Source organism: Myotis myotis, unplaced genomic scaffold, assembly GCF_014108235.1.
Source record: "Myotis myotis isolate mMyoMyo1 unplaced genomic scaffold, mMyoMyo1.p scaffold_m19_p_2, whole genome shotgun sequence".
Taxonomy (NCBI): Eukaryota; Metazoa; Chordata; class Mammalia; order Chiroptera; family Vespertilionidae; genus Myotis; species Myotis myotis.
This window is the reverse complement of record NW_023416324.1, coordinates 156,449,963-156,477,797: the sequence shown is the minus strand read 5'-3', so window position 1 is coordinate 156,477,797 and position 27,835 is coordinate 156,449,963. Positions and strand designations below refer to the sequence as shown.

The window sequence follows — 27,835 nt, the reverse complement described above, 5'->3', positions numbered from 1 at the left end:
AAGCCAAGGGATACCAGCAGCCACCAGAAGCTGGAAAAGACAGGAAATGGGTTTTCCCCTAGAGCCTCTGGAGGAAGCACAGCCCTGCTGACATCTGAATCTCAGCCTAATGAAACAGATCTCAGACTCTGGACTCTCAAAATGTGTGAGACAAAATTTCTGTTGTTGAAGCCATATTTCTGTTTGCGGTAATTTGTTACAGTAGCGACATGAAACTAACACATGTACTCAAAATTAAAATACGAAATATGAAGGGGGAAAAATCACCTCCTATCCTGCCACCCAGATATAAAAACTATTAACTTGTTTATGTGGGAAGCATAAAAGAAGCAATCTGCCCACACTTCCCAGCACCAAATATGAACACTGGCATCATTTCCTATTTAGTTGCATATACTACTTTTTTTCCATTTAGCTTTGTATTGTGGCCATCAAATCTGCTTCATAAATGTGACTTTTAAAACAATAGATTTATTGTCATTTATTTAACCCATCTCATTGTTAGACACATAGATACTCCCAATATTTTGATATTTTACATAATATTGCAATAAAATACCCATAAATCATTATTTTGCACATCTGATTATTATCTTAGGATGCAGTCCTAGAAATAGAGATATTTTATTAAAAATATGAGCATTTTAGGACTTCTTGACAGTAATTTAAAATTATTTTCTGGATGCCCAGACAGTTTATACTTCCAATAGGAAACTATAAAAAAGCCAGTCTCACCATAGTCGTCTAATTTTTCTAACACTATTGTATTGTTCCTTGATTAGTTTAGCATGCTTTCTTTATCTTATACTAGAGGCCCGGTGCAAGAAATTCGTGCACTGTGGGGGAGGGGTGTTCCTCAGCCCAGCCTGTGCTCTCCCGCAGTCCGGGACCCCTTGGGGGATGTCTGCCTGTCTGGTATCATTATAAGCCAACACTCGGACATCCCTCTCACAATCCGGGATCCCTCGCTCCTTACCACTCAGCTTGCTGCTTCTTAGTGGCAGGCTCCTTACCGCTTGGCTTGCTGCTCCTTAGCACTGCCACGGAGGCGGGAGAGGGTCCTGCCACCACTGCTGTGCTCGCCAGCCTTGAGCCCGGCTTCTGGCTGAGTGGCCACTCCCACGGTGGGAGCACACTGACCATCAGGGAGCAGCTCCTGCGCTGAGCATCTGCCCCTGGTGGTCAGTGCGCATCATAGTGACTGGTCATTCTGGTCATTTCGCCGTAATGGTTGCTTAGGCTTTTATTATATAGATTAAGTTACTTAATACATGAGCATATTTAAGAGCTTTTAATTCTATTTTGAAATAATGTGGTAGTTCTGAGACAGAATGTTAAATCTTTCTATTTACTAACTATGCAACCCCAGGCAAAAGGTTCTCGTAAACTAATTATAAAAGAGACAATAAAATCTACTTCATGGAGTTATTTGTGAGGATTAAATGAAATAATATTTGTAACAAGTTTATCATATAGTAAGCACTCAATAAATGAAAGCTATTATCATTCTTATTTTTCCATTAATATTTTTCTAATTCTGTTATCCCATTGAGGTATCATTCTACTTTAGCTGTGCAAGTGGGTTTAAATATCCTATCTAATAAAAGAGAAATATAGTAATTGGCGTAGGAATGCTACCCTTCCCATTGGCTAATCAGTGAGATATGCACATTAACTGCCAGCCAAGATGGCAGCTGGCAGCCAGGCAGCTTGAAACTAACATGAGGCTTGCTTGCTTCAGTGACGGAGGAAACCAATGTTCCCTGCCTGCCTTGCCGGCCTCTGAGCTTGCAGTTTAAGAAACATTGTAACAAATATAGAAGCTAACCAAAACCCCAGAAACCTGCTTTCAGCGAGCCCGGGATCTCAGAGCTGGAGTTATACATTGGTTCGATTATAGGACCGAAACAAACCAGATACCTTCTTTCAGCAGCAGAGGCCTCAGAGCTGGAGCCAGAGCTAAAGCTGGCCCAGAATAAAAAAGAAAAGAAAAAAAGGAGCAGTTGGGAGCTTCAGTTGGCCTGAAAACAGCCCTCAGCCCCTCACCCAGACTGGCCAGGCACCCCAGTGGGGACCCCCACCCTGAAGGGTGTGTGACCAGCTGCAAACAGCCATCATCCCCTCACCCAGGCTGGCCAGGCACCCCAGTGGGGACCCCCCAGCCTGATCCAGGACACCCTTCAGGGCAAACCAGACAGCCCCACCCATGCACCAGGCCTCTATCCTATATAGTAAAAGGGTAATATGCCTCCCAGCACCGGGATCAGCGTGGCAGGGGGCAGTGCCCAAACCCCCTGATTGCCCTGCGGCTCTGTGTGACAGGGGGCGGGGCCACAACCTCCCTATCCGCCCTGCTCTGTTTGTGACAGGGGAAGGCGCCCCAACCCCCTGATCAGCCCTGCTCTGTGCCTGATAGGGGGGAGCTCCCCAATCCCCTGATCACCCTGCGGCTCTGTGTGTGACAGGGTGCGGCGCCCCAACCCCCTCCCCCCACGGGCCCTGCTCTGTGTGTGACAGGGTAGAACCATAACCTCCCCATCGACCCTGCCCTGAGTGTGACAGTGGGGGCGCCCCAACCCCCTGACCGGCCCTGCTCTGTGGGTGATAGAGGGTGGCGCCCCAACCTCCTGATCTGCCCTGCCCTGAGTGTGACAGTGGGGGCGCCCCAACTCCCCTATCGGCCCTACTCTGTGAGTGACAGGGGGAGCTCCCCAACCCCCTGATTGACCCTGCTCTGTGCGTGACAGGGTACGGAGCTCCAACCCCCCTGATGGGCCCTGCTCTGTGCGTGACAGGGGGCAGCGCCCCAACCCCCTGATTGGCCCTGCTCTGTGCATGACAGGGTACGGAGCCCCAACCCCCCTGATAGGCCCTGCTCTGTGCATGACGGGGTGGCGCCGCAACCTCCCCATCGACCCTGCCTTGAGTGTGACAGAGGGTGGTGCCCCAACCCCCCAATCGGCCCTACCCTGAGCGTGACTGAGGGTGGCATCGCAACCTCCCAATCTGCCCTGCTCTGTGCATGACAGGGGAAGGTGCCCCAACTCCCCAATTGGCCCTGCTCTGAGCCCGACCAGGGGCTGCACCTAGGGATTGGGCCTGCCCTCTGCCACCCGGGAGCAGGCCTAAGCCAGCAGGTCGTTATCTCCCGAGGGGTCCCAGACTGCGAGAGGGCACAGGCCAGGCTGAGGGACCCCCCCACCCCCCCGAGCGCACAAATTTTTGTGCACCGGGCCTCTAGTCCTATATAATAAAAGGCTAACATGCAAATCGACTGAACAGTGGAATGACCTGTTGCTATGATGCACACTGACCTCCAGGGGGCAGACGCTCAACGCAGGAGCTGACCCCTGGTGGTCAGTGTGCTCCCTCAGGGGTACCGCTGCTCATCCAGAAGCCGGGCTCATGGCTGGCGAGCACTGTGGCGGTGGCAGGAGCCTCTCTTGCCTCTGCAGCAGTACTAAGGTTGTCCGACTGATGCAGGCCTAAGCCATCAGTCAGACATTCCCTGAGGGCTCCGAGACTGTGAGAGGGTGCAGGCCAGGCTGAGGGACACCCCCCCCAAGTGCACAAATTTCCTGCACCGGGCCTCTAGTATCATTATTAGAATGTGTGACAATGTCATAGAGCTATTTCCATATCTCTGAAGAAGGTTTGCTTATATTGTAATTCATTACTGTGATCAAAGCACTCTATTACATGATAAATTCTTCAGCATAATTAACTTCAGTAGGTTCTACCTATGTAGAAGTCAGTTGTCACAGCAAAAGATTCTTCTTCTCATTATTATTTTTAGATATATTTTTATTAATTTCAGAGAGGAAGGGAGAGGAAGAGAGAGATAGAAATGTCAGTGATGAGAGTCATTGATCGGCTGCCTCCTGCACGCCCTCTACTGGGGATTGAACCTGCAACTTGGGCATGTGCCCTTGGCTGGAATTGAACCCAAGATTTTTCAGTCCACAGGCTGACACTTGATCCACTAAGCCAGCGGTTCTCAACCTGTGTGTCGCGACCCCTTTGGCGATTGAACAACCCTTTCACAGGGGTCGCCTAAGACCATCCTGCATATCAGATATTTACATTACGATTCATAACAGTAGCAACATTACAGTTATGAAGTAGCAACAAAAATAATTTTATGGTTGGGTCACAACATGAGGAATTGTATTTGAAGGGACAGAAGGTTGAGAACCACTGCAAACCAGCTAGGGCAAAAGATTCTTATATTATTTTTTAGAGTCAATAAACTGTTTAAATATAACATTAGATATCTTTAAAATCTGTTGACAGTAATATTACTTTGGTATTTTCCTGTTGCTGTGGGAGAACAGAATGATCAGCAATGTCAGGGAACAGAAGCAGGGAGAGATAAATATGGGTTTTGTTCTGAGCTGACAAACAAAAGCTAAGAAGAAACTTTATTTCTGAAATTTCTAGACCAGAATTCTTATCTACCCTCAACTACCATAGAATGAAATTTAGTTAAAATAAGTTAGATTCATTTAGTTCTTTAACATAATATTCTATCATATTCAAGGATGATACTATTATGCTGATAAGAGGATTAAAACTATGTAGAAAACAATAAAGTCTTACATACTAATTACAACGACAATAAGATATATTTTTCGTTGATTCAAACTGGCAAATAATTTAGCAAAATGAAAATTTTTGGTGTCAACAGTGCTGTGCTTCTTCCAGAGGCTCTCCCCTCCTCCCCCCAATTTTCCACTTTCTCTAAAACTTAATGGAAAAAATATCCTTGGGTGAGGATTAACAAAATATACATATATATTTATATAATATATTTTTAGTGGATATGATTTTTAAAGAAGTAGGAAAAACTATAATCCCATGATTGAAATAAATGGTTGTTAATCTTTTGAACATCTTTCTTTTTAACCATCTTAATATACAATTGTATATTGAGTTTTTCCAATTACTATTATTAGTGTTTCCCTCTATCATTATAGATTCTTATATATAAATGTCCCAAACCCAATTTTTAAAAAGTATTTACTTATTTCTATATCATTTCAAATGGAAGAACCTTTTATGTGCTCAAAATAAATTCATCTAGAGCCACAAGAGAGATTCCTTTCAATAATCACAACTCTTCCATAACCTTTATTTCAAACATCCCCTATGAACACCCCACTCCAACAGTCTTTTTGACCTCACTGGGATGGATAATTCGTTGATCTACTTTTTCACTGTTATACACCTGCTTTATGCTCTCATTTCCGTTCTTATTCAGACAAAATTCTATGGTCAATTATTTCAATCACTCCCTTGCATACACTCTCATCTCCCTCACCCCTCTTTTGCTGGCTCCACCTTGGTTAAACCCAACTCTCCACCTCCACCCCTGCAGCAAATATTCAAGCCCCTTTTTAATGCTATCTCTATAGACATCCTTTAAGCATTCATTCTTCTTTCTACTTTTACTACGGGTGCCCTATTTGGTGACCACATTCAGGGGTGGGCAAACTTTTTGACTCGAGGGCCACAATGGGTTCTTAAACTGGACCGGAGGGCCGGAACAAAAGCATGGATGGAGTGTTTGTGTGAACTAATATAAATTCAAAGTAAACATCATTACATAAAAGGGTACGGTCTTTTTTTTTTTTTAGTTTTATTCATTTCAAACTGGCCGGATCCGGCTCGCAGGCCATAGTTTGCCCACGGCTGACATAGCTGCTAGTTAGGTGTTCTGCTCTTACCCATCCATCCTTCACCAACTCAACACACCTGTCTGTCCAGCACTCCTCTTGGCTGCTCTTCTCAGATTCTTTTCTCTTCCCAGCTTTCTGACCTCCCTCTTGACCTCTGTTTGCTCTCTCTCCCTTTTCTATTCGCCTACCTCTTTCCCCAGCCCTCCAAAGAAACACAGGAGGAATAGCCTGATAAAAATGAACCAGCAGTGCGTATAGCATCTAGTTTTAGGGTCGTGTCCTGCTGTGTGACCTTGGGCCAATCATTTTACTTCTCTGGCTCTTAGCTTCCGCCCTAAGCAATGAGATACACTTGGTTAAATAAACCTGGCGATCATTTAACCCAGCTCTTAAAACAAACAAACATGATTCTGAAAAATTTTTTAAAAAATAATCCTCACCAGAGGACATACTTATTGATTTTTAAAAATAATTCTTTAGTGCTGAAAGTATTACATATGTCCCCTTTCCCCCGATTAACCTCCTCTAGCCTGCCCCCCCCCCCCCGATTCTGAAAATGTAAGAAAGAAAAAAATGTAGCAAACAGTCCCACTACCCTACTTCCCTCACTGTACCATGCTATGTCCATCACCACACTAAGATAATGTCATCCATCTGGTGAGTATTATTATTGTTATTTTAGTGCTGAAATCCTCCTTGGCCCATTCATGCATCCCACCCAGTAACCATAATGGAAATCCAAACACTTACCGTGAATTTCTCATAGAGCTCATACGTCAGGAGGGGGTTGGGCAGCTCCCTAAAGTAGAGCTTACAGAGTGAGCCCACACAGTGGATGTCCTGGAGGTACACTTCCCTGGTCAGATCTGGACACTGATCTGAGCCAAACTCTTGCCTGAAACAACACAGACAGAGACATAACAATCCCGGGAACATGTGTTCCATGTCAGCAGCTGCTTAGGGGTAAAAAGACCCTAAAATGCTGATCTGACTATATTTTTGACCCTGATACAAAAAGACATTCTATTTCAGGCACAAGAGAGCTACGAGAAGACTTCCACTTCAGATCTGGATCTTTCCTCCAAAGCAACTGTAATTAGAAAGACAAAATGCCCACTTACAAATGGATTTCTCATGGCATTATGCTCACAGTCTCAGTTTCGGGGAAATATGAAAACAATTTGCCAAAAAAAGCCTGTTGAGATTTCAGCTTTTCCAAAATATTGTTCTAAATGAAGTCCTCTTTCTTGGAGGAGAGTCCAAAACTAGGGTGAGTGAGATTGTTATCACTCATATATTCATGTCAACAAACTTGTTTTATCGGGAGATGCAAACCCAAGGTTTGAGAACTTTAATCAATGATCTCTTTGATGCTGGATGGAACCTTCTAGGCTGCCTGGTAGTGGTCCCCACAGGATAGAAGAGCTTATAAATATCTTCTTAAACAACCTCCCCAGATTCTAGGCCTCATATCTAATTAAAAAACATTTTCTAATGAGGTTACATTAGTTAGGTCAGAATATTAAGAAATATTCTGACCTAACTAATGTATACTTACAATTAAAAATCGGTTTTAAACAGTGACAAGTTTGAACTTTACTACAGAAGAGAAGTTAGGCTTCCTGAGAGCATTCCCTTGGTCAACCAAGCAGTGACACACTCAACGGGTCTCCCAGGGGTAAAATTTCAGACAAAATCCCATGGTCAATTATTTCAATCACTCCCAAGGCCAGCATTTCAAAACAGCTTGCCCATCCTCCTGTATTCTGCTTCTCCAGTCAACAGGGATAGGGAAATTCCTGATGAACCCAAAAGAAACTGAGTAAGACCTTGAAAGGAAAACCAATGGCCTCATAAATTCATAGGCATGTGTTTTTCTAAGAGGGCAGACAAGAACAATCTAAAGCTTATTCATTTAGTCAGCCAAAAATTTCCCTTGTGGAGGCTAAGGTCAGTCCTTAAGTGAAAAACAATTGGCCATCACCCAAGTATCCTCCATGATATCAACTACTGTGTAGTATATTTTAGAGCAAAGAGTAAACCATTCAAAAGTATTTGTTGTTATTGAAACTAAAAAATGTCACACTAGTTAACTAGTGAAATTATGTACCAACATAGATCCGTTAAACTCTATAGTTGCAATAAACCAGTTGTTTGTTTTTTTAACAGCCATCACTTCTCTAGGAGTAAAAAGGATGTTTTATACCTTTAGTATAATTTTATTATAATTGAGATTTGAGAAGGAGGGGCAGAAAACCAAATAGTAAGAAGAAGACAAAAAAATGAATTACCTGTACAATCTATTAAATTTTATATATTAATCTTGGAACAAGAATGTTTATATTGTTTTAAAAGTCTACATTTGTAACTAAAAACATATAATAAATATCTATATCCTATATAATAAAAGGCTAATATGCAAATAGACCGAAAGGCAGAACCATCGAATGGCAGAACAGCAGAACAACCAGTTGCTATGATGTGCACAGACCACCAGGGGGCGTACATGGAACATGGTGGGTGTCAGCAGCAAGTAGCAGAGCATGGAATATGGTCGTGGTGGGCGTCAGCCGCAGTGGGATAGTGAAGCAGGTGAGCAGGAGCACCAAACCAAGGTAGGGCGCTGGTCACTGTCATTGGGGCGAGCCTCTGGTGGTTACTGAATGTTATTTGCTCCCATGTGCTGAGGTCCCACTCAACACCTGCACCCACACCCAGCACCAGAGCTGCCACTTGTATTAGCTGCCAATGCCTGGCGCCGGTCCCCATCACTCCTGAAGGCTTCTCTACCTCCCCCTGCTCCTGAGGGGCGATTAGGGCAGCAGCCACTGCTCGCACCCACTGACGGTGCCGGCCCCACTTGCACCTGCTGCTGGCGCTGGCCCCAATCGCTCACGCCATCAGTGGGTGCCAGCACTGGCTGCTGCCCCAATTGCCCCTCAGGAGCAGGGGGAGGTGGAGAAGCCGGATTCGTGCACTGGTGGGGTCCCTCCTCAGGCAGCTGGCCCCGATCGGCTCCAATAGGGACTGGGCGAGATGAGCTGGACACACCCTGGAGCCCTCCTGCAGCCCCTCCCTGCCCTGATAGTGCAGCAGTGGGGTCCCTTGGCCTGGCCTGCGGGGATCAGGCCAAAATTGGCCCGGTGCATGGATTCATCCAGAGCGTGTCCAGCCCATCTCACTCAGCCCCAATCTGTTGGACCCCAGCAGCAAGCTAACCTACCAGTCTGAGCATCTGCCCCCTGGTGGTCAGTGCGCATCATAGCTACCGGTCGAACGATCAGTTGCTTAGGCTTTTATATATATATAGATTATTGCATTATTTTCCATATGAATAACTTTTACCCCACCCTGGATTCTATCTATATAGTGTGTATATTCCCTTTATTTAATACACAACACATTTAAAATATACGCACACATATCTGTGTCTAGTGTGAAGGTTACTGTACTCTGACTTCAATGTGATAGAAATTGCTTCCCAAAAATTCAAGAATAAATTTTAGAATTGTTTGGGATAAATCCATAGAATTAAAAATCATTTATACATAAGTAATTTTTAAAATACCAGCCTCAGTTAGAGAAATGCACCTTCATGCAGACTTCTGAATTCCCAAGCAGATGAAATATCAAAGGTTGGGTGTGTGCCAACAGAAAAACTCACATCCATCTCCAAGTTCTGAACACTATATAATGGGATCTAACTGAGCTTTGGGTAAGCAAGTGAATTATTATAAATCATATTTCCCTAACTCGTAATTAAAATCACTTGCGTTCAGTCGAATCCACCCAAGGAGGGCAAATCTAGTATAAAACAAAGAAACAGATTTAAAGCCCTCAGGAGCTTTTGTTGGAAAGAATGACATCAGACTGAGCACTTCCTGATTAGATTAGTAACGGGCATCTGAAAACAGCAGCACTTGATCTTCTGCCCCTCCACCCTTCCCTAAGTCCCTTCAGGTTTTTAATATCCCAACACCTTCGGACAGAGATATGGACAGAGAAGGAATTATGAGAGAATTCTGTTGGGAGCTATTCTTTCAGCTTACCGTAGCCGTTGTATGTTTGAGGTGACTCCCGAAAGCCGATAAATTCCATCCACAATGCCATGAGTCTCTATAAATTCTGCACAGCTCTTCAATACATATGGAACTATGTAAAGGCAAAGAAAAAGAATAAAGTATTAGATATAAGTCTGACTATTCTTCAAAGATATCCTTTGAAAAATCCAGGTAACTTCTAAGAGAAATAGGAATGGAACGCATGTGAGCTACAAGTGGAAGCAATTACTTGTAAATGGTAGATGATGTTCCTTTACATTTTTTTAAAAAATGGGTTCGTTTTTTTTTGAAAGTTCAGGAAAGTCATGTATTTTAAGAGTTGTATTTTTTTTTTTAATTGAAAACTAGGCAAACACTTAAATTTTGAAACCTTGGAATTCCCACAGCTCAGTCTCCTCATTTCATGGCTTCTCCAAGGTGGTTTCCTGACCAGCAGCATCAGCATCTCCTGGGAACTTCCTGGGAATACAAATGACCAGGCCCCACTCCAGACCCACCGAATCAGAAATTCTGGAGGGGGGCCCAGCAAACTGTGGTTTTTGTTGTTGTTGTTGTTTGTTTGTTTTGTTAATTCTCACCTGAGGATATTTTTCCATTAATTCTTAGAGCGGAAGGGAGGGGGAGAGACAGAGAGACAGAGAGAGAGCATTGATGTGAGAGAGACACATCAATTGGTTGCCTCCCACACATGCCCCGACCAGGGCTGGAGATCGAGCCTGCAACCGAAGTACGTGCCCTTGACCAGAATCGAACCCAGGACCCTTCAGTTCAAGGGCTGAGGCTCTATTCACTGAGCCACACTGGCTAGGGCGCAATCTGTGTTTTAAAAAGCCTTCCTGGTGACTGTTGGGCGGTAAAAAAACATCGCTTATTCTACACATGAAGAAACCAAGGTGCAGGTAGCTTTACTTACCTCACTCAAGATTACTTGCTGCTTATGGAAAGTAATTAGGACATGAAAAAATGCTTATGATACAGGCAGGTAAAGGAAAAACAAAACACAAAATCAAGTCCACACTGTGAATTCAACTATGTAAAAAAAAAAAAAATGCAAAGGAAAAAAAGACTGGAAGAATGTTTGCCAGAATGTTAAAGGTGATTTAAGGTCCAAGTGTTTTTTTGAGGTGAGAACCATCTCCCCGCTCCCCCCGCCCCCCCCCAACACCACCACCACCACCAATTGTGGTCCATTCTGCATTCAATCTAGTCACTGATTGCAGGAGACCAACATGTCCCGAATTCCTGCCACTCCAGACATCCAGTGCTTGTGTAGAAGAGTCTGGCTATGCTCTTCTCTCCCTGGGGCTGCCCCCGTTTGGCCCAGCCAGCTCCGTGACCCAGAATAGCAGCCATTAGCTTTCTGGATGGCATGGAGAGAATGGCAAGTCCCTGGCCACTCTAGTCCTTGGGCAGAGCCACCTGCGGTCCCTCCCTGTGCTGTGGATGGTGGCTGGGCATGGAACTACCCAAGCCTCAGGCACTAACGTTTTCAGGCACAGAGGCAGTGTGGGAACTCCATGAACTATTGCTTGGGATAGCCCTGTGCTCACTCCCCTAAAACATATCCAACCCATTCATGTCTTAGCTTAGACAAACGCCAACCATTAATGCTTAATGCACAAGCTGGACTGGACCTGTACACGGGTAGACACAAGATGTTCCAACTCAACCTTCTTTCTGGACTCGCTATCACGATACTTCTTTTTTTTACAGAGAGGAAGGGAAAGGGACAGAGAGCTAGAAACATCGATGAGAGAGAAACATCAATCAGCTGCCTCCTGCACACTCCCCACTGGGGATGCGCCTGCAACCAAGGCACATGCCCCCAACCGGAATCGAACCTGGGACCCCTGAGTCCACAGGCTGACGCTCCATCCACTGAGCCAAACTGGCCAGGGCTATCACGATACTTCTTAAACAACTCCCCCATTTCCTTCAGCGACTAACTATAATTGGAGGTGCTCAGTAAAATTCGTCATACTTCAAGTATTCAGCTCAACTCTCAAAGCCCAGGCACCGCAGAACCATTCCCTTCTAGAACTGATGACACGTTTAGAACTCCTCCAGGACAGGAATGGGGAGAAGTTTCTTCCCTTCTTGCCAGGGGAAGAAGGCAAGGAGCGGACTTGGAATTGGAAATATTGAGGCCAGAGACCACGGAGGTGGAGCCACTCCCTGGGGGTGAACACAGGGTGGGAGCGGGTGCGGTGGGGGAGGGGCTGTGGGAGTAGGCAGGGGTGCACAGCCTCTGCCTGGCTTCACCCGGAATATCTGTTCTATAAAGCAGGGTCCCTAGTTAGATTTTTGTCTCCTGCCCTCATGCCAATAAAGAAATAAGCAAGCAAGCAAACATACAAAGTTCCGATGCTTAAAAAAGTTTTTGGCTTTTTTTGTTTTCTTTTGAATCCTCACTGGAGGATATTCCTCTCCCCCCCCACCCCCACCCCCCGCTTTTTTTTGGAGAGAGAGTGTGGGAGGGAGGGAGAGAGGAAGAGAGGAAGGAAGAGAAACATCAATATGTGAGAGATACATCGATTTGGTTGCTTTCCACACTGCCCTGATCCAGGGCCAGGGATCAACCTGTAACCCAGGTACATGCCCTTCACTAGGAATCGAACCTGCGACCCTTTGGTGCAAAGGCCTGCACTCTAACCACTGAGCACACCGGCCAGGACTGTTTTGTTTTGTTTTAAATCCCTGTTGTGCACAATAATGGTCGACTCTTTTCCCACCGCACCAAGCTGCTGTTCTGGAACCTCCCACATGTGGCCTACGGTCAGGAGCACAGGTTTGTAACCTTGGACAAAACATGTAAGGATTCCGTTCCCCAGTTTCCACATCTGTAAAGTGAGGGTAACTGATGTTAACAGCATAGCCAGGATTAAAGTAATACCTGTACACATTTAGCATGGACCCTGGCACATAACAAGCCCTCTATGGCAGTTACTGTTTCTCCTTGAAGCTTATCTGTGGTGTAAATTTATAGTTTGTGAGACACAATCTGGGTCTCACAAACTCTAAACAGTTTGCCTCCTCCCATCCAGTGGGAAACCGGGTTAGAGCTGACCAAACTCTTACCGGTCAACACTCATCTCTACTATTCAGAATGGCTTCTGTGTCCTCCTTTGGGAAAATGTCTCTATGTGAAGGTAATTTTGGTCGCCTGAGGTTTCCTGCCTATGCATTTAGGTGAATCTTCATCACAGAGAGGCAGCAGCATGCACAGTGTGCGGGTTGTGAGGGAGCGAGCAGTCCTGGGGCTGGCTTGGCCTTGGTGTGCTCCTTAGTGTGTGTCCGCCCTGGGTGCCTGGCTGCTGTGCACTGCAGGGCACCAGTGGACTCAAGAGCTCTAAGCATTCCCAAGGAGGACTCGAACAGAAAGCCACAGACTCCAAGGGCCTTTATAAAGAGCACTCCGTGAAAGGGCTGGTGCGGGGTCCCCAACCTGCCCAGTCCTGCTCTCAGCTAGCGACCTCCCATCCCCACAGCTCTGGGCTGCAGCGCCCCAGGCTCTGTTTGCTTTAAAGGTGGGCAGAACACATTCCCGGAAAGAGCCTCTGCCATACATTTACTCTGGCTTTGGTACAGAGGCCCTAGAACCTCTCGTCCCCAGCTCTGTTTAAACAGGAGGCAGTATTAAAACAACCCAAAGGGGAGAGGCCATGGCGGCAGGCCCTGAGGAGTGCCAGCTTTCCTGGATTCTCATCTCAGGCTGAGTTGGAAGGTGTAGGAATCCTCCCTCACTCAGTAAATGGGAAAGGATCTGTTGCATCTCTGTTAATCCTCTAGCTCAGTGGTTCTCAACCTTGGCTGCACATTAGAATCACCTGGGAACCTTTTTAAAATCCTGATTTCTGGGCCTCATCCGGGGTTCCCAGGTGATTCTAATGTACAGCCAAGGTTGAGAACCACTGCCTGAAGTCCAGAGGGTGGTTCTCAGTGTGGCCCCAGATCAGGCCCAGCACCTGGTGATTCTGATGCTCACCAAAGGTGAGGGACCATCCCCCTAGCCTGTGGTTGGCAAACCGAGGTTCTCGAGCCACATGCGGCTCTTTGGCCCCTTGAGTGTGGCTCTTCCACAAAATACCACGTGCGAAATACCACGTGCGGGCGCGCATGTACAGTGCGATTGAAACCGTGGCCCATGCGCAGAAGTCGGTATTTTGTGGAAGAGCCACACTCAAGGGGCCAAAGAGCCGCATGTGGCTCGTGAGCCGCGGTTTGCTGAGCGGCAGTTTGCCGACCACTGCCCTAGACCAGAGTTTTTCAGCCTTTTGTGTGCACACAGCGTCCTAGGATCTTGTGAACATGCAAATGCCAATGGAGTGAGAAAGGTCAAACATTTGCATTTCTAACAAACTCCCAGGTGATTAGGGACACTGCCAACCTGCAACCCCCACTTAGGGTAGGTTGGGGGCGCGGGGGGGGGGGGGGGGAGGAGGGGAGATCTAAAGGTACTACTGGTGGGTGGTGTTGCAGGAGCTACTAAGAGTTGAGTGAAAGTCTCAGGATTCTTTTGACAATTGTCCCCGGGGTCCAACCAAATTGGGGACAGCCAGGATTCTGAGCAGGGTAGAAGCTTGATACAAAATAGCTGAGTAGTTATAGCTGGAAAGAAAGCTTCCATTGTTAATTAGGCATGAGAGTGAGGCTGAGGTTGGAGTCACAGAGCTAGTTCTGTGGGATTTATCATGGACCCAAAGAACTTGAAGTCTCCTCCTACAGAGGTACACACAGTTGCTGATTATGATATAACATTATAATTTCTTTGAATTGTTTCACTGATGGTTCTCTAAGTCCCTTTTTTGTTTTGTTTTATTTTGTTTTTCCTGCATCAGCAATATTAAACATTAAATTTTCCTCTCAGCACAAAATAAATGTTGAGGTGATTTCTGATGGAAAAGACACTGCCTTTGATTTATGCTTCACCATTTACAAAACATTTTTTTAAAATATGTTTTTATGGATTTCAGAGAGGAAAGGAGAGGGAGAGGGAGAAAGAAACATCAGTGATGAGAGAGAATCATTGATTGGCTACCTCCTGCACGCCCAACTTGGGATTGAGCCCAAAACCAGGGCATGTACCCTAACTGGGTATTGAACTGTGACCTCATGGTTCACAGGTTGACACTCAACCACTGAGCCACACTGACTGAGCCACTACAAAACATTTTTAGGTCTTTGCCTCATTTGCTTCATCCTGTACAACTAAAAGTCATTTCATATTTACCAGTATAAATACTATGGGACACTTTCCTCAATTCCTAATCTCTTCAAGGGTTTAGTGCAGACAAGGACAGCATTAAAATAATTTCTCTGAGTCCCCCCAAAGAGGGAATTCTGCCATTTGGGACAACATGATGGATCTTAACAGCATTATGCTAAGAGAAATAAGTCAGACAGAGAAAGACAAATACCATATGATCTCACTTATATATGGGATTTAAAACAAACAAACAAACAGAAAACCCAAACTCATAGAAAAGAAGGAGGTAGAAGATGGGGAGATGGAGAAAGGTGAGCAAAAGGTACAACTTCCAGTTACAAGATAAATAAGTACGAGGGATACAATGGAAAGTATGATGACTATAGTTCAAACTGCTGTATGATGTATATGAAAGTAAAGTCTGTGTTCTCATCCTAAGGAAAACAGATTTATTATTATTATTTTGCTTTCTCTTTTTATTGTATCTATGTGAGATGATGGATGCTAACCAAACTTATTGTGGTTATCATTTCACAATATATGTTAAGTCAAACCATTATTCTGTGCACCTTAAACTTACACAGATGTATGTCAATTATATCGAAATAAAACTAGAAAAGCCCGCTGGTGTGGCTCAGTGGTTGAGCATTGACCTTTGAACCAGGAGGTCATGTTAAAATCCCCGGGCAGGGCACATGCCTGGGTTGCAGGCTCAATCCCCAGTAGGGGACGTGCAGGAGGTGGCCAATCGATGATTCTCTCTCATCATTGATGTTTCTGTCTCTCTCCCTCTCCCTTTCTCTCTGAAATCAATAAAAAATATTTTAAAAAACTAGAAAAAATTTTAAGATTAAAAATGAAAATGATACACAAATATAGAGTACAGAGTAACTGTCTCTGTCTTACTCCACCCTTTCCTATATCTTAAATGATAAAAAAAATGACACCCAGGGAAATGTCAATAGTAGTAACCTCTAGGTGGTAGGAAATAAATTATTTTTGCTATATTTTTAATTTTGCTTTTCTGATTTTTTTAAAAATGAGGATGTGGTACAAATAATTTTTTAAAAGAAATAAATTGGGTTTTTTTTTTGAGAAACAGAAGTTGGAGGGCTTTCTGAAGTCAGTGAGGCAATTTCTAAATGTTTGTTGAGGTCCTTTCCAATGACCCTGTTGAGGTAATTAGTCCTTGTTAAATAGAAGTATTTGCCTAACCTGCTGGCCTGGTGTGGCCCAGGATGAACTCTGCTCTGTTGCTGGGTGAGGCTCCTGGTGGCAGACTGCGTCCTGGAGTCCCCTCCCTTCATCACTTTCAGGGTCTCAGATGCCAAGTCCACCAGTTCTTTCTTGTAGAAGTGGCCAGGCCCCCGCTCTGATCCACACCCTGACTCATCCCAGCTCAGCCCTTAGGTCTCTGCTGTCAATGCCCCCACTCCTTCCCAAGACAAAGGTTCTCCTTCTACCAAAGCAGATGCACTGAGGGCTTATCTAGCCCAAGGGACAAAAAGGTGAATAAGATCTTTGTCCTCAAAAAGCCAAGAAGGGAATGGACAGTTGCTGTGCACCTACTATGTGCTGATCCCTGAGTGCTACACTTTCATCCACTGTTCGTACCTAATGTGATCCTCACATTACCTTATAAAGGAAGTATTTACCCCTTCTTTATAAAGCAGGAAAGTGAAACTCGGTGGTATTAAGTAACTGGGCCAGTATGAAAATATCAAGAAAAATATGTGAAGTGCCCTAGAGAGGCACTGAGAATGTGATAGAAGCTCGGCTAAAAAGATTGCACATGATGGGGGAGGTCCGGCCGGGCTTCTCAGTGTCGAACAGAACAGGAAGCTGCATTTGTAAAGCCCAATGTACCAGGGGGACCCAGGAGACAGCGCTGAGACAGGACCCTCATCTCGAGGGGCTCACAAGGTTGTGAGATAAGTGGGAAAACAGGACAAATCAAGGTGACGCCATCAGAACTCTGATAGGGGCTCATGGGGGTGACTTGAGATGCTATGATGTGAAATGGAATGATCCAGTGAGATGTAACGCATACGACTATACGCCCAGAACTCGGTTAAGCACCTGGCATATAATAAAGCACTTAGTAAGTGTCACCCACACTCTGGTGGGGATGAAGCAGGGAATGGTATAAACAGGAGAGGCAGCGAGAAATCGTGTGGTGAATTCTAGGCATGCTGACTGAACCAGTCTGGGGGAAGGGAAGCATTTGTTCAGGTACATTGGGGGAGTGTTTAGTGATGGCCTAGGAAGGCTGCGTTCTGACTTGATCTTCACTGCCAGACAAATCTTTCTAAAACACTGCCTTGATGATAAAGCTCTCCTACTCCAAAACATTCAGGGACCCTCCATTGCCGGGAGAATAATGTCTAACCCAGGCAGCTCTAGGACTAGACCTTCCGCTGCTTTATCAGGGCTCACGCCCGACTTCTTCCCTTTAATGGAATAGTCCTCTGAGACAGATGGGCGGGAGAGGGGGCCACATGAGCAAAAAGACTTGCCACAAACACAGCATTGCAAAAGGAGAAAACAAGGTGCCCCTTCGGGCTCAGGGGAGGGGACCTCTTCTGCTTTGTCGAGGATGAAAGGGAGGTGAGAGGCTTTCTCTTTTCTGGCTGTTGCCTGGAATTTACTTAAGATAGGTAGTGCCTCTCTGACTCCCAGAGAAGAGGCTGGTTGAGGGTGCTGAAATATCTGGAACCACACTTCACCTGCCAATGAATGAGCTGGTGGAAACAGACTGGGGGGACGGTCACGGCGCTTCTGGGAGGGTGGTGATTGTGGCCACGAGGAAGGGTGGTGCTGGGTGGAGAAGAAGGGTGGGGTGTGATGAAACTCCAAACTTCCAAAACAAACCTCCCGGAGCCCCCACGTGGCCTCTGTTCACCGTGTGCGGAGGAACCAGCAGAAGGATTTTGTCCTGTTGTGGAACACGTAGGCTGTCAGGCTTTGCATCACGTACAAAGGCTTCTCTAGGCTCATCCTTCCTACAGTCTGACTTTGCTCTCAGGGGATTTGTGGGGCAGACACCACTCACTCCACGGGGCTGCTCAGGGATGACGGAAAGATCTCCCAGTCACCCCGCTGCATATTCCCAGGCCCCGTTTGCGAGCAGCGCTTTCCTTTCCATCGCCAACGAATCATTTAAGTCCTCAGTTTAACTACAGAAAGACCACAGCCAGCTCGAACCGCCAGATCCTGACTTTATTCCTGGACTACCAGCCCGGCTCTTTCTCGCCGCCTGCTCCTTGGATGGCATGAGCTTCAGAGAGAGTGCCCTCGGGAAGGGGCGGGAGCTGAATGGGTTAATGAGAGACCAACAGGGAAAATAAACCTGCTTCTTGAGTTACATGCTTCACTAACACCAATCATCTTAAGAATGAGGACAATGTCAGTTTTTCCCCATTTGAGGATGCCAGGCCATCTTTTTTTTCATGTCTAGTGGGTGGTTGTGGGATGTACTAACCACATGCTAGGTGGTGTCCCACGTTAGCAATCATTATTTCATTTAATTCTCACAGCTCTGATGTGTGGGGATTACTCGTCCTAGTTTGCACCGTGAACCAGCTGCGTGTCCTTTAGCAAAATCTAGCCCACGCGTCCTAGGAGCAGGTGCTGGGTCTAGATCAGCGGCTCTCAGCCTGTGGGTCGCGACCCCTTTGGCGGTCGAACGACCTTTTCACAGGGGTCGCCTAAGACCACCCTGCATATCAGATATTTACATTATGATCCATAACAGTAGCAACATTACAGTGATGAGGTAGCGATGAAAATAATTTTATGGTTGGGTCACAACATGAGGAACTGTACTTAAAGGGCCAGAAGGCTGAGAACCACTGAGTGGCTACTGTGTCCTCAGATCTAACACCCGGTGTCCTGTGAACCTCCTGGATGAAACTGGGGAAGAGGAGCTGGGCTAGAAACGAGGAGAGCATTCCCGACTTCTCCCTGCAACGTCCAGGTCCTCACGCCTCCTGGTTCCGGTTTAGATGGTTTAGATATAGGTTCTCTAGAGCAAAGCGGTAGCATGATTTTGTTCGTTTTGTTTTTCTCACTTGTGCTGTTAATGACTCCCCAACTCGCCCCACCCATCTGAATGGAAATTTGTGTTGAATAAATACAGACTTCCATCTCAGAAAGTTTATACATATCTCCTTGGGTATGGCTGGACTCCTGCTAACCCCATGCTATTTTTGTTGTTACGGAGGCTGGAGTCCTCCAGGGACTTGCTTTAAGCGGTGCCGAGTTCATCTGAAGGTCCCCCTGACTGATGTGACTGTGCCCTGAGAGCGAGAACCACCTCCTCTTGCTTACTGTACCTTCTGGTTTCCTAGGAGGCTCCGCTTCCTAATGGTTTCCAGACCTATGGCACCATGGGTTCTTTTTCATTTCTCTCTGAGTGTTTTATAAATCGATTTTGCTGATGAAAGATGAGTATGTAGAAAAAACAACCATGGGCGGCCCACGAAGTCTATGTGAAGAAGGGCCAGGTAGCGCTTATCAGCTCCTCCCTGCACACCCGCTCCCAGCACCCTTTCATTTCCTGCCCAATATTCCCGAGCCGCAGGCAGCCATTGTTTCCAGACGGCTTTGCTTGGAAGTCTGGGGCCCGGGCCTCCCAGCGCTTCCTGTTGTTACAAGGCCTCTCTTTCCTGCCCCAAACAACGGCACTTCCCTGCTGGATGTAACCCTTTTGGGGCAACTCATTTCTCCCATGTGCTTGCTCAGAGCTGGAAATACTGGGTGCTCATGAACTGTATTTAAATGATTTCTTATTATACAAGTACCACAAGTAGGAAAATTTTAAGATACAGACAAGTAAAAGAAAAAAAATCACCAAATCTCCTCTCCTCTGTTACACCTGAGACCTCTTTAAGGTTCATGCATTCAACTATGTGTCTACATCCACAGAATTTAGCAAGGGGACCCAACCGTTGCAATGGAGGCAGGAAGGTCTGTCTGGAAACCTGTCTCATGCATTGGTGAACAAAAAAGGCTCTCGACAACTTAAGAAAAGTGGCCATCCCACTCCGCCCCATAAATTCTTGGGGCTACCCTTGGAGAAACTCTGAAAGCAATTCTCCTTAAAAGGTTTGTTGAAAGAATTTGGGAGGAGCTGAGCATGGAGGAATTGAAGATGAGGAGCTGGGGAGGTGGCAGAGCAATGGCATTGTTGGGACATTTAGGACTGGGAGTCTCCTCTGCCAGTCTCCCTGACGGCTGCCAAAGGAGCTTTCACAAACACAGATCTAACCCTGTGTGTCTCTAGTGACGACCACAGTCCATAGCGGAGCAGGCTGGGTTCTTTGTGACTCTCCTCGAACACTGCCTCTCTAGTCCCATCACATTCCCCACAGTTCCCGGAAGACCACCCCTCCAGCCTTTGCACGCTCCTTCCGACTAAAATGTTCACTCTCCCCCTCAACTAGGTTACATCGCCAAAACCAGGACACAAAGCTCTGCTGTGCTGTTGAGAATTCTGGACACTATTTCATGATGCAAATCAAGATATCCTAATTTTTATGCGTTTCTGTGTTGGGGCCTCAGGGACCATAGTTAAGGGATATGATGTATCATATTTTGGAGACTAACACTCCCTCCTACTCCCACCCCCGCCCCGACACACCCCAACAAAAAGATAGGCTCCTGCAGAGACTTCACCTTGACCTTTACAGGTAATTGATGATTATCTTTCCATAAAATCAGGCAAAACTTAGTGGCAATCTGTGGTTTGTTAAAACAGCAAGGGATGATAAGGTTCAAGCTTTTAACCTGAGGTTTTGCAGCTCAAAGTTACTTCATAGTCTCTGAAATGTCTCCTACAAAGAATCAGCATTCGCTCAGAGGCAGCTACTGCAATCACCAGAACAGCTCACTCCTCACCTCACACACAACTTTTCGCCCTTGCTCTCGGTGCCATCTTCAGAAGTGATTCTCAGCGGGCACATTCCGGGCTCAGGCTCAGTGCTAGAGATGGCACCAAGCATGACTGTCACATTTCTGGGCACCTCCTTAGAGGACGAGGAAGCCATAAACACTCTGTAAAGGATGCTCACAACCAGTAAAGAAAATGCTTGTTTACCATGCACACACACTGAGCTCCAGACTGAGGAGCTAGGTACCAAACAGAGCTCTTTGACTTCTAACTTTTATTCTGCTCAGCCTTTCCTAAACAGCTTCAGAATTGGATTTTTTCCCCCGTTTGCTGTTTGCAACAGAACATGTCAGCAGTCACATGGTGACAGGTGGATACTGGAAATATTGGGGGGACACTGTAAAGTATATGACTGTCTAACCACTATGCTGTACACCTGAAACTAATACAAAATAATATTGAATGTCAACTGCAATTGAAAAATAAAATTAAAGAAAATGTCAGCAGTCAGATCTGCCCCAAGGGTAGGGCAGGAACGGGCAGTTCTTAAGGAGGAGCTCTCCTCTGGGTACATGGAAGGGGTCAGGAATGCCTCTGGGGCGCTCTGGACACCAGAGGCCAGCAGTCCGTCCTGTGAGCAACCATCTAGATGAGGCTCCGAATGAAGACTGAGCCCCTACTCAAGCTTGCACACAAGGAGGCCACTGCAAAGTTTCCAAGAAGGAAATGATGTCAAGAAATCAGTGTTTTCCAAGGTCTGTCCGGATCAATTACAGTTAGGAGAGACTAAAGGCAGAGAGAGACCTTCTGAAACAAAATCCAGGCACTGTGTGACTCACCTCCAGTCACTTCCTCTGGGAAGCCACCCCTGATCCCCAGAAGGAGGGAATACTGGTTATACAGTCTCAGAGCAACCAGTACACAATTCATACTTAACTGAGTGGTTTTTGTTTCTGTGATTTTAAATATCTGCTTTTTTTCTATTCTGTAAACTCCATGTGGAGCTATGTCTCTCTTACTCAACTTAGAGGACACCGCCCATGGCCTTACCTTGTGGTCCAGGAACGGTCCTGTGCCTGCGAGAGCACCTGGAACAAGGCAGGGTGCGCACGTGGGCGAATGTGCGAAGCCAGATGCACGGGCGTCCACTGGCCCCATGGAGGACGCTCCAAGATGACACTGTCTCAGCAAGGACCAGAGCACACCTTCGTATCCAGTGCTTTCCCCTTCCCAACTGCATATTTATTTTCTCCTTCCCAGCCACCTCATTCTCACCCCCTAGCACAGTGATGGCGAACCTTTTGAGCTCGGCGTGTCAGCATTTGAAAAACCCTAACTTAACTCTGGTGCCGTGTCACATATAGAAAATTTTTGATATTTGCAACCATAGTAAAACAAAGACTTATATTTTTGATATTTATTTTATATATTTTAATGCCATTTAACAAAGAAAAATCAACCAAAAAATGAGTTTGCACGTCACCTCTGACACGCGTGTCATAGGTTCACCATCACTGCCCTAGCAGCTACTCCAGAGTCCCTCTCTCCACCGGCTGGTCAACCAGAATCCTGGAATCCTGGAATGTCAGAGTTGGAAGAGACCTTAGGATCACCCATCGAAACTGCTTGATTCAGTGCCAGGAGGCTGAGGCTGCAGGAAGTTTGGGGACTTATCCAAGGTCACCAGCTCCACGGGGTAAAGCCCTGGAGTTGGAGGGAGGCTGAGGAGAGAGGATAGGGGTGTTGAAACTGATTAAAATTCCTTTCCTTCCCAATTTTGAGGATCCCGGTTTAAGTGCCTGCTAGGCCTCTCTCTGCCCCAGACTAACTAACCCTTTGATGTCAGAAGTAATGTAGGGTACTTAAATTTAGGTGCACCCTTAGCAGTCAAAGTGAATCAAGTATGTTTATTGGGTCTCCACATGTAAAACCCTGTGCCAGATTTTTGGGCTTCAAAGAAGTATCTTATTCTTAGAAGACACTGCCCGTGACCTCAGCGTACAGTCTAGTTAGTTCAATTACATGCAGTTAAACTGTGGGTAGAACAAAAATGCCAGGAAGAGCCCTTTCTTGTTCCCTCTCCAGCTGTCAGGCAGGAGACAGTTGGGTTTAATGATCCCTCGGGAGAGAGAAGAGAGGGCGTCAGCTGCCAGAGTGTGTGTCTCCACCTCTATAAATTTGCTTTCTCTTCTTAAAAATGTGAGTATCTGATCCTCTGCAAGGGGGAGGGGTTTGTTTATTGTTTTAAAGACCTCACGATTCCTGTTTAAAGAGGGTGTAGGCTTGCAATGGATTGTTCCAGGCTTAAATTCCCTAAGCCAGAGAGAAGTAGAGGCTCTGAGGGTGGAGTGGGGTACCCCTGGGCCAGGGACTCTGGCGGGAACACAGAGGAAAGTGCACTTGAGCTGGTCGAGGAGGTCTGGGGACTTGGCAGGACAACCAGCTCTGCACAGAGGACCGGGCAGCCCTGGTGCCATAGAACCCAGTGGTTGACTCATCAGGACCCAGGTGATGTGACCCATTCTCACCCCAGAGGATCTGAGACAGACTGAGCACAGGCAGTGGGCACTGGGTGCTCACAAAAGAGAGGTGGGCAAGGGCTGGCAGAGCCCTTCCTGACTTCATCTCAAGTGCAGACTTCACCTAGTTCATGTCCCAACACTCTGGTTCGGAACAACTTGTTCAGCTCCCCTGTGACCCCCTCTCATTGACCTTCCCTTAGCCCCTGGGAAGAGACAGATCTAGGAACTGAAGGGCGCCTGCCCTAGTCCTCTCCATCTCTCATACTGTGCTCGGCGGCTTCCCAGATTCATTTGTCCATCAAGAATATTTTTTGGCACCTATTGTATGCACAGGTGCTGGGTGCTAGGTGCTAGGTGCCAAGGACACAAAGGAAAGAAATATCAGAGGCCCCATCTTGAGGGATCTGAGTCTCCTGGAAAGGAATTCATCTAAATTACTCTGTTCCTGGTGAAGGGGACAGTGCCTGAATTCAAATCCTCCCACTGTCACTTCCTACTGTGAGACCTAGACATGTCTCCTATATGTCAATGGCATAGTCCTGGTGTCTCGGGTCAGTTCCGGTTTACGCCCGTTATTCTATATAATTACAGATAGTGATCCCTTTCATTTAAAAATGTTTCCCAATTTTCATAAAAAATTATATGGTTACCTTACTCATAATGTTCACTTTCCTTAATTATAAACTGGAGTTAATAATAAAATCCACTTTATAGGGTAGTTGTGAGATGTAAATAAAATAATCTGCCCTAGCCAGTTTGGCTCAGTGGATAGAGTGTTGGCCTGCCGATGGAAGGGTCCCGGGTTCGATTCAAATCAAGGGCACATGCCCAGGTGGTGGGCTTGATCCCTAGTAGGGGGCGTGCAGGAGGTAGCCGATTAATGATTCTCTCTCATCATTGATGTTTCTATTGCTCTGTTTCTCTCCCTTCCTCTCTGAAACCAATAAAAATATATTTAAAAAAATAAAATAATCTGCAAAGTACTAGGAATAATGTCTCAATAAACTCCCAATAATACAGGCCATCGCTATTGTTATTTTTATTGTGAGTACTGTCCCATTGGACTTTGGCCTGTAGAGTGTGTGGGTTCTTCTCCTTATTCCTAGCACCCAGCACCATGTCCTGCCAGGGGAGATTCTGACTTGAGGTCTACTTAAGGGCATCAGAACCAGGCTTTAGCCACAGTAAGTGAATGCGCAGAATGGCAGACGGTGGCCTGTCCAGAGATGCTGCTCCCTATCTGGTCTCAGACAGAAGACTGGGAAATGGAGGATGCGCTCCTAATTCCTTTTCTGAATAGAGTTGCCAGGGAAAATACAGAGCTCCCAGTTAAATTTGAATTTCAGATAAACAGCAAATACTTCTTAGCATAAGCATGCCCTTAGTATTGCATGGAACATACATTGAAACATGATTTGTTGTTTACCTGAAATTCGAATTTAGTTGAAGGTCCTGTATCTATCTGTATTTGCTAAATGTGGCAACTTTATTTCTGAGTCCATTTTTCATGCTGTGCTGCCCCACGCTCTAGAACAGTGTTCCCTCTAAGCCTCATACTAAGCCACAGCCATGAGTCTTCCCTGCCTCCTATTTGCCCTGTTGGCCAATCCTAGGCCCATCCATGGGACACCTCTCCCGACTTAGCTCCCTCCAGCATGAGGAGCTAAGAAAAGAGTGGGGCAGCAGAAGGTGTGAATGTTCCGGGAGCCAGAACCCTCACTGGGTCAGAGGCACGTGGATGTCCAGAAGTGCCCATGAACTGCCTCCCCATTTTAGGGATATCATTAGAGCACTTCATTTATATGATAAAATGAGAAAATACAAGTCTCCTTAAGAGATGGCCCCTATCTAATTACAGATAGTGATCCCTTTCATTTAAAAATGTTTTTTTGGCATGAAATTCGACATTTTTAAGCGTAAAAATATCTATGATGTTAACGCCTTCAGCAAATTTGACATATGACGTTTTGAAGTTTGCTGTCAATACAACAAAATAGCATACATATCAAATCGCATTTATGTCAACATATGTGTAACTCCATCTATTGGGAAAAAATCCACATTATTAACTGGCACACCTAGTAAATGAATGTGTCTAGACCTGAGGAGCCACATGTGCCTCTGTAGACTTGCTGGACAATGCTTATCGACAGAATTATTGATCACGAGGTGTCTATAGATTTTTTATTTTGAAGTCTCATCGAAGTATAATTTGTGACCAAATATTTTATGGCTACTAATTTCATTACAATATTTTCTGTATTTGTTTTTAAATGACAATGTTTTTGTTGAAGACCCTGATCTATGGGTCTTGATGTTCCTTGTTACATTTTGCATTTAATACAGTGTTTTGGGGGAGCATATTTTCTGTGTAATTCAGGATTCAGCTGCCTTTTTGGGAAATTGTCCTTGTGGGATTCTCAAATCATAGCCTCTGGCTGGGCCCTGCCTTTTTAAGAACTTTACTGAATCATGCTCTGACCTTCAGTTTTATGTGAACCATCAGCAACCAACGGTCTCTGCATAGCTCTGAGTATTCCATTGAGAAATTTATTTTTCTTTTGATCTTGATGTACATTTGGTACTAATATTTTTTGGTGTGTTTCCATTTACACATGAATGACCTCAGTCTGTTTTTAGCAGAGCACTGCTAGAGCTGGGTAAAGATGAGGGCTTATTAACAGAAAAATCCTTGAAGCTGCTGGCCTCGAATAGAACTGCTTTTTCAAAGCACATACAGTGATAGTGCACACTGTTACACACACACACACACACACACACACACACACACACACTGAGTCCACAGGACATCAGGCTGGGGAACACAGAGGGACTCTACTTTGAGGAATGTGATAACGAATATGAAAAAGTAAAACAATCACCATCTTAAGGAAAAAGTGGTGAGGACCCGGTTGGGTACAAACTGTGCTATGCAGGGCCTGGTATGGTTTAGATCAACATTCCAGAAGTGCCCAGAACTCCTAAGTCTCGTGTCAGAAAGTGAGAGGACTTCTGGGAGACCCCTGGGAGGTAGCCGGAACGTCTTGTGTTCAGATTTCTGACTGTGAGAATGATGGGCTTTTTAATCGAGCTATGTGCTTGGACAAGAATTAGCATATTTAAGAAAAGAGCAAGGCAGAATAATACGCGTGGGATTGTCTCAGATATCCTTGGCTATATGGCTAACAAAATTAAAGTGCTCCAGGAGCAGGGTCACTTAAATTCCTCCTGGAGAATGCAGCCTTGGCTTGCGTGCAGAAGCAATATCCACACCCGTGCTGAGAATGAGGCTGGTAGCTCAACATCCGTGGGTTTTGATCTGATCCTCACAATACCCTGTAGGTAAGCATTCTCATTCTCATTTTCAGAGCGGGAAACTGAGTCTCAAAGAAAGAGGCTCCTTGGCACATCACACAGCTGATAAGTGGCCCAGCCTGTGTCCACCCCAGACGTCAGCTGCTGCCGATGGGGTCGAATGGTGCCAATTTTCATGACACTAGAGCTATTCCTCTATCTAATTACTATTTCAAGTCACTAATTGCTACTGGAATTATTTATAGATGGCATTTATGAGCGATGCCTTTGGAGACCTTTGTGGATCTCCAATTTTAGGGATATCATTAGAGCACTTAATTTATATGATAAAATGAGAAAAGAACAAGTCTCCTTAAGAGATGGCCCCTGGGATGGACTAAGTTCTTTTCTGGCTAAATTATTAATTTCTACAGACCAGACATTCAATGTGTGCCATAAATGTGTGGCTCAGCAAAATCAGAAATGTCTGCATGACATGCATCTCAATGCATTTTTAAAAATATATATATTTTTTATTGATTTCAGAGAGAGGAAGGGAGAGACGGAGAGATAGATACATCAATGATGAAAGACAATGAATGATCGGCTGCTTCCTGCATGCCCCTTTCTGGGGATGTAGCCCATAACCTGGGCATGTGCCCTGACTGGGAATGGAGCAGTGACCCTCTGGGTCACAGGTCAATGCTCAACCGCTGAGAACCACAGCAGCCTGGCTCACTGTGGTTTTAACTTGCATTTCCCTAGTGGCTAATGATGGTGACCATCTTTTCTTGTGCTTATCCAACTCTATGTCCTCTTCAGTGAAATGTCTGCCCATGTCTTCGGCCCATTTCCTAATTGAGTTTGAATTATTATTATTATTTTTTTTTACTGCTAAGGTTTAAAAGTTCTTTATATATTCTATATGCTAGTCCTTTGTCAGATATGTGATTAGCAGACATTTTCTCCCAATCTGTATGTTGTCGTTTGACCTCTTAACTAGGATCTTTGCAGAGTAAAGGTTTTAATTTTGATGAGGCCCAGTTTATCATTTTTTTTGCTTTTATGAATCATACTTTGGTGTCAAGTCTTAGAACTTGTTGCCTAGTTACCAGATCCCAAAGATTTTCTGTACATTTTTTTTTCCAAAAAGTTTTATAGTTTTGCATTTTACATTTAAGTCC

The 27,835-nt window shown here is 45.5% G+C and overlaps 1 protein-coding gene across 1 annotated transcript in view; it reads right to left on the bottom strand.

Moving 5' to 3' along the window:
- The window catches only part of ARHGAP31 (Rho GTPase activating protein 31), a 105,182-nt gene that overhangs the window by 34,191 nt on the left and 43,156 nt on the right, over nucleotides 1–27,835 (bottom strand). Inside the window, exons 2-3 of the mRNA XM_036348825.1 lie at nucleotides 9,728–9,830; nucleotides 6,429–6,573 (exon numbers count right to left, since the gene is read on the bottom strand). Coding sequence (XP_036204718.1) covers nucleotides 6,429–6,573; nucleotides 9,728–9,830 — 248 coding nt within the window. The remainder of the gene's footprint in view (nucleotides 1–6,428; nucleotides 6,574–9,727; nucleotides 9,831–27,835) is intronic.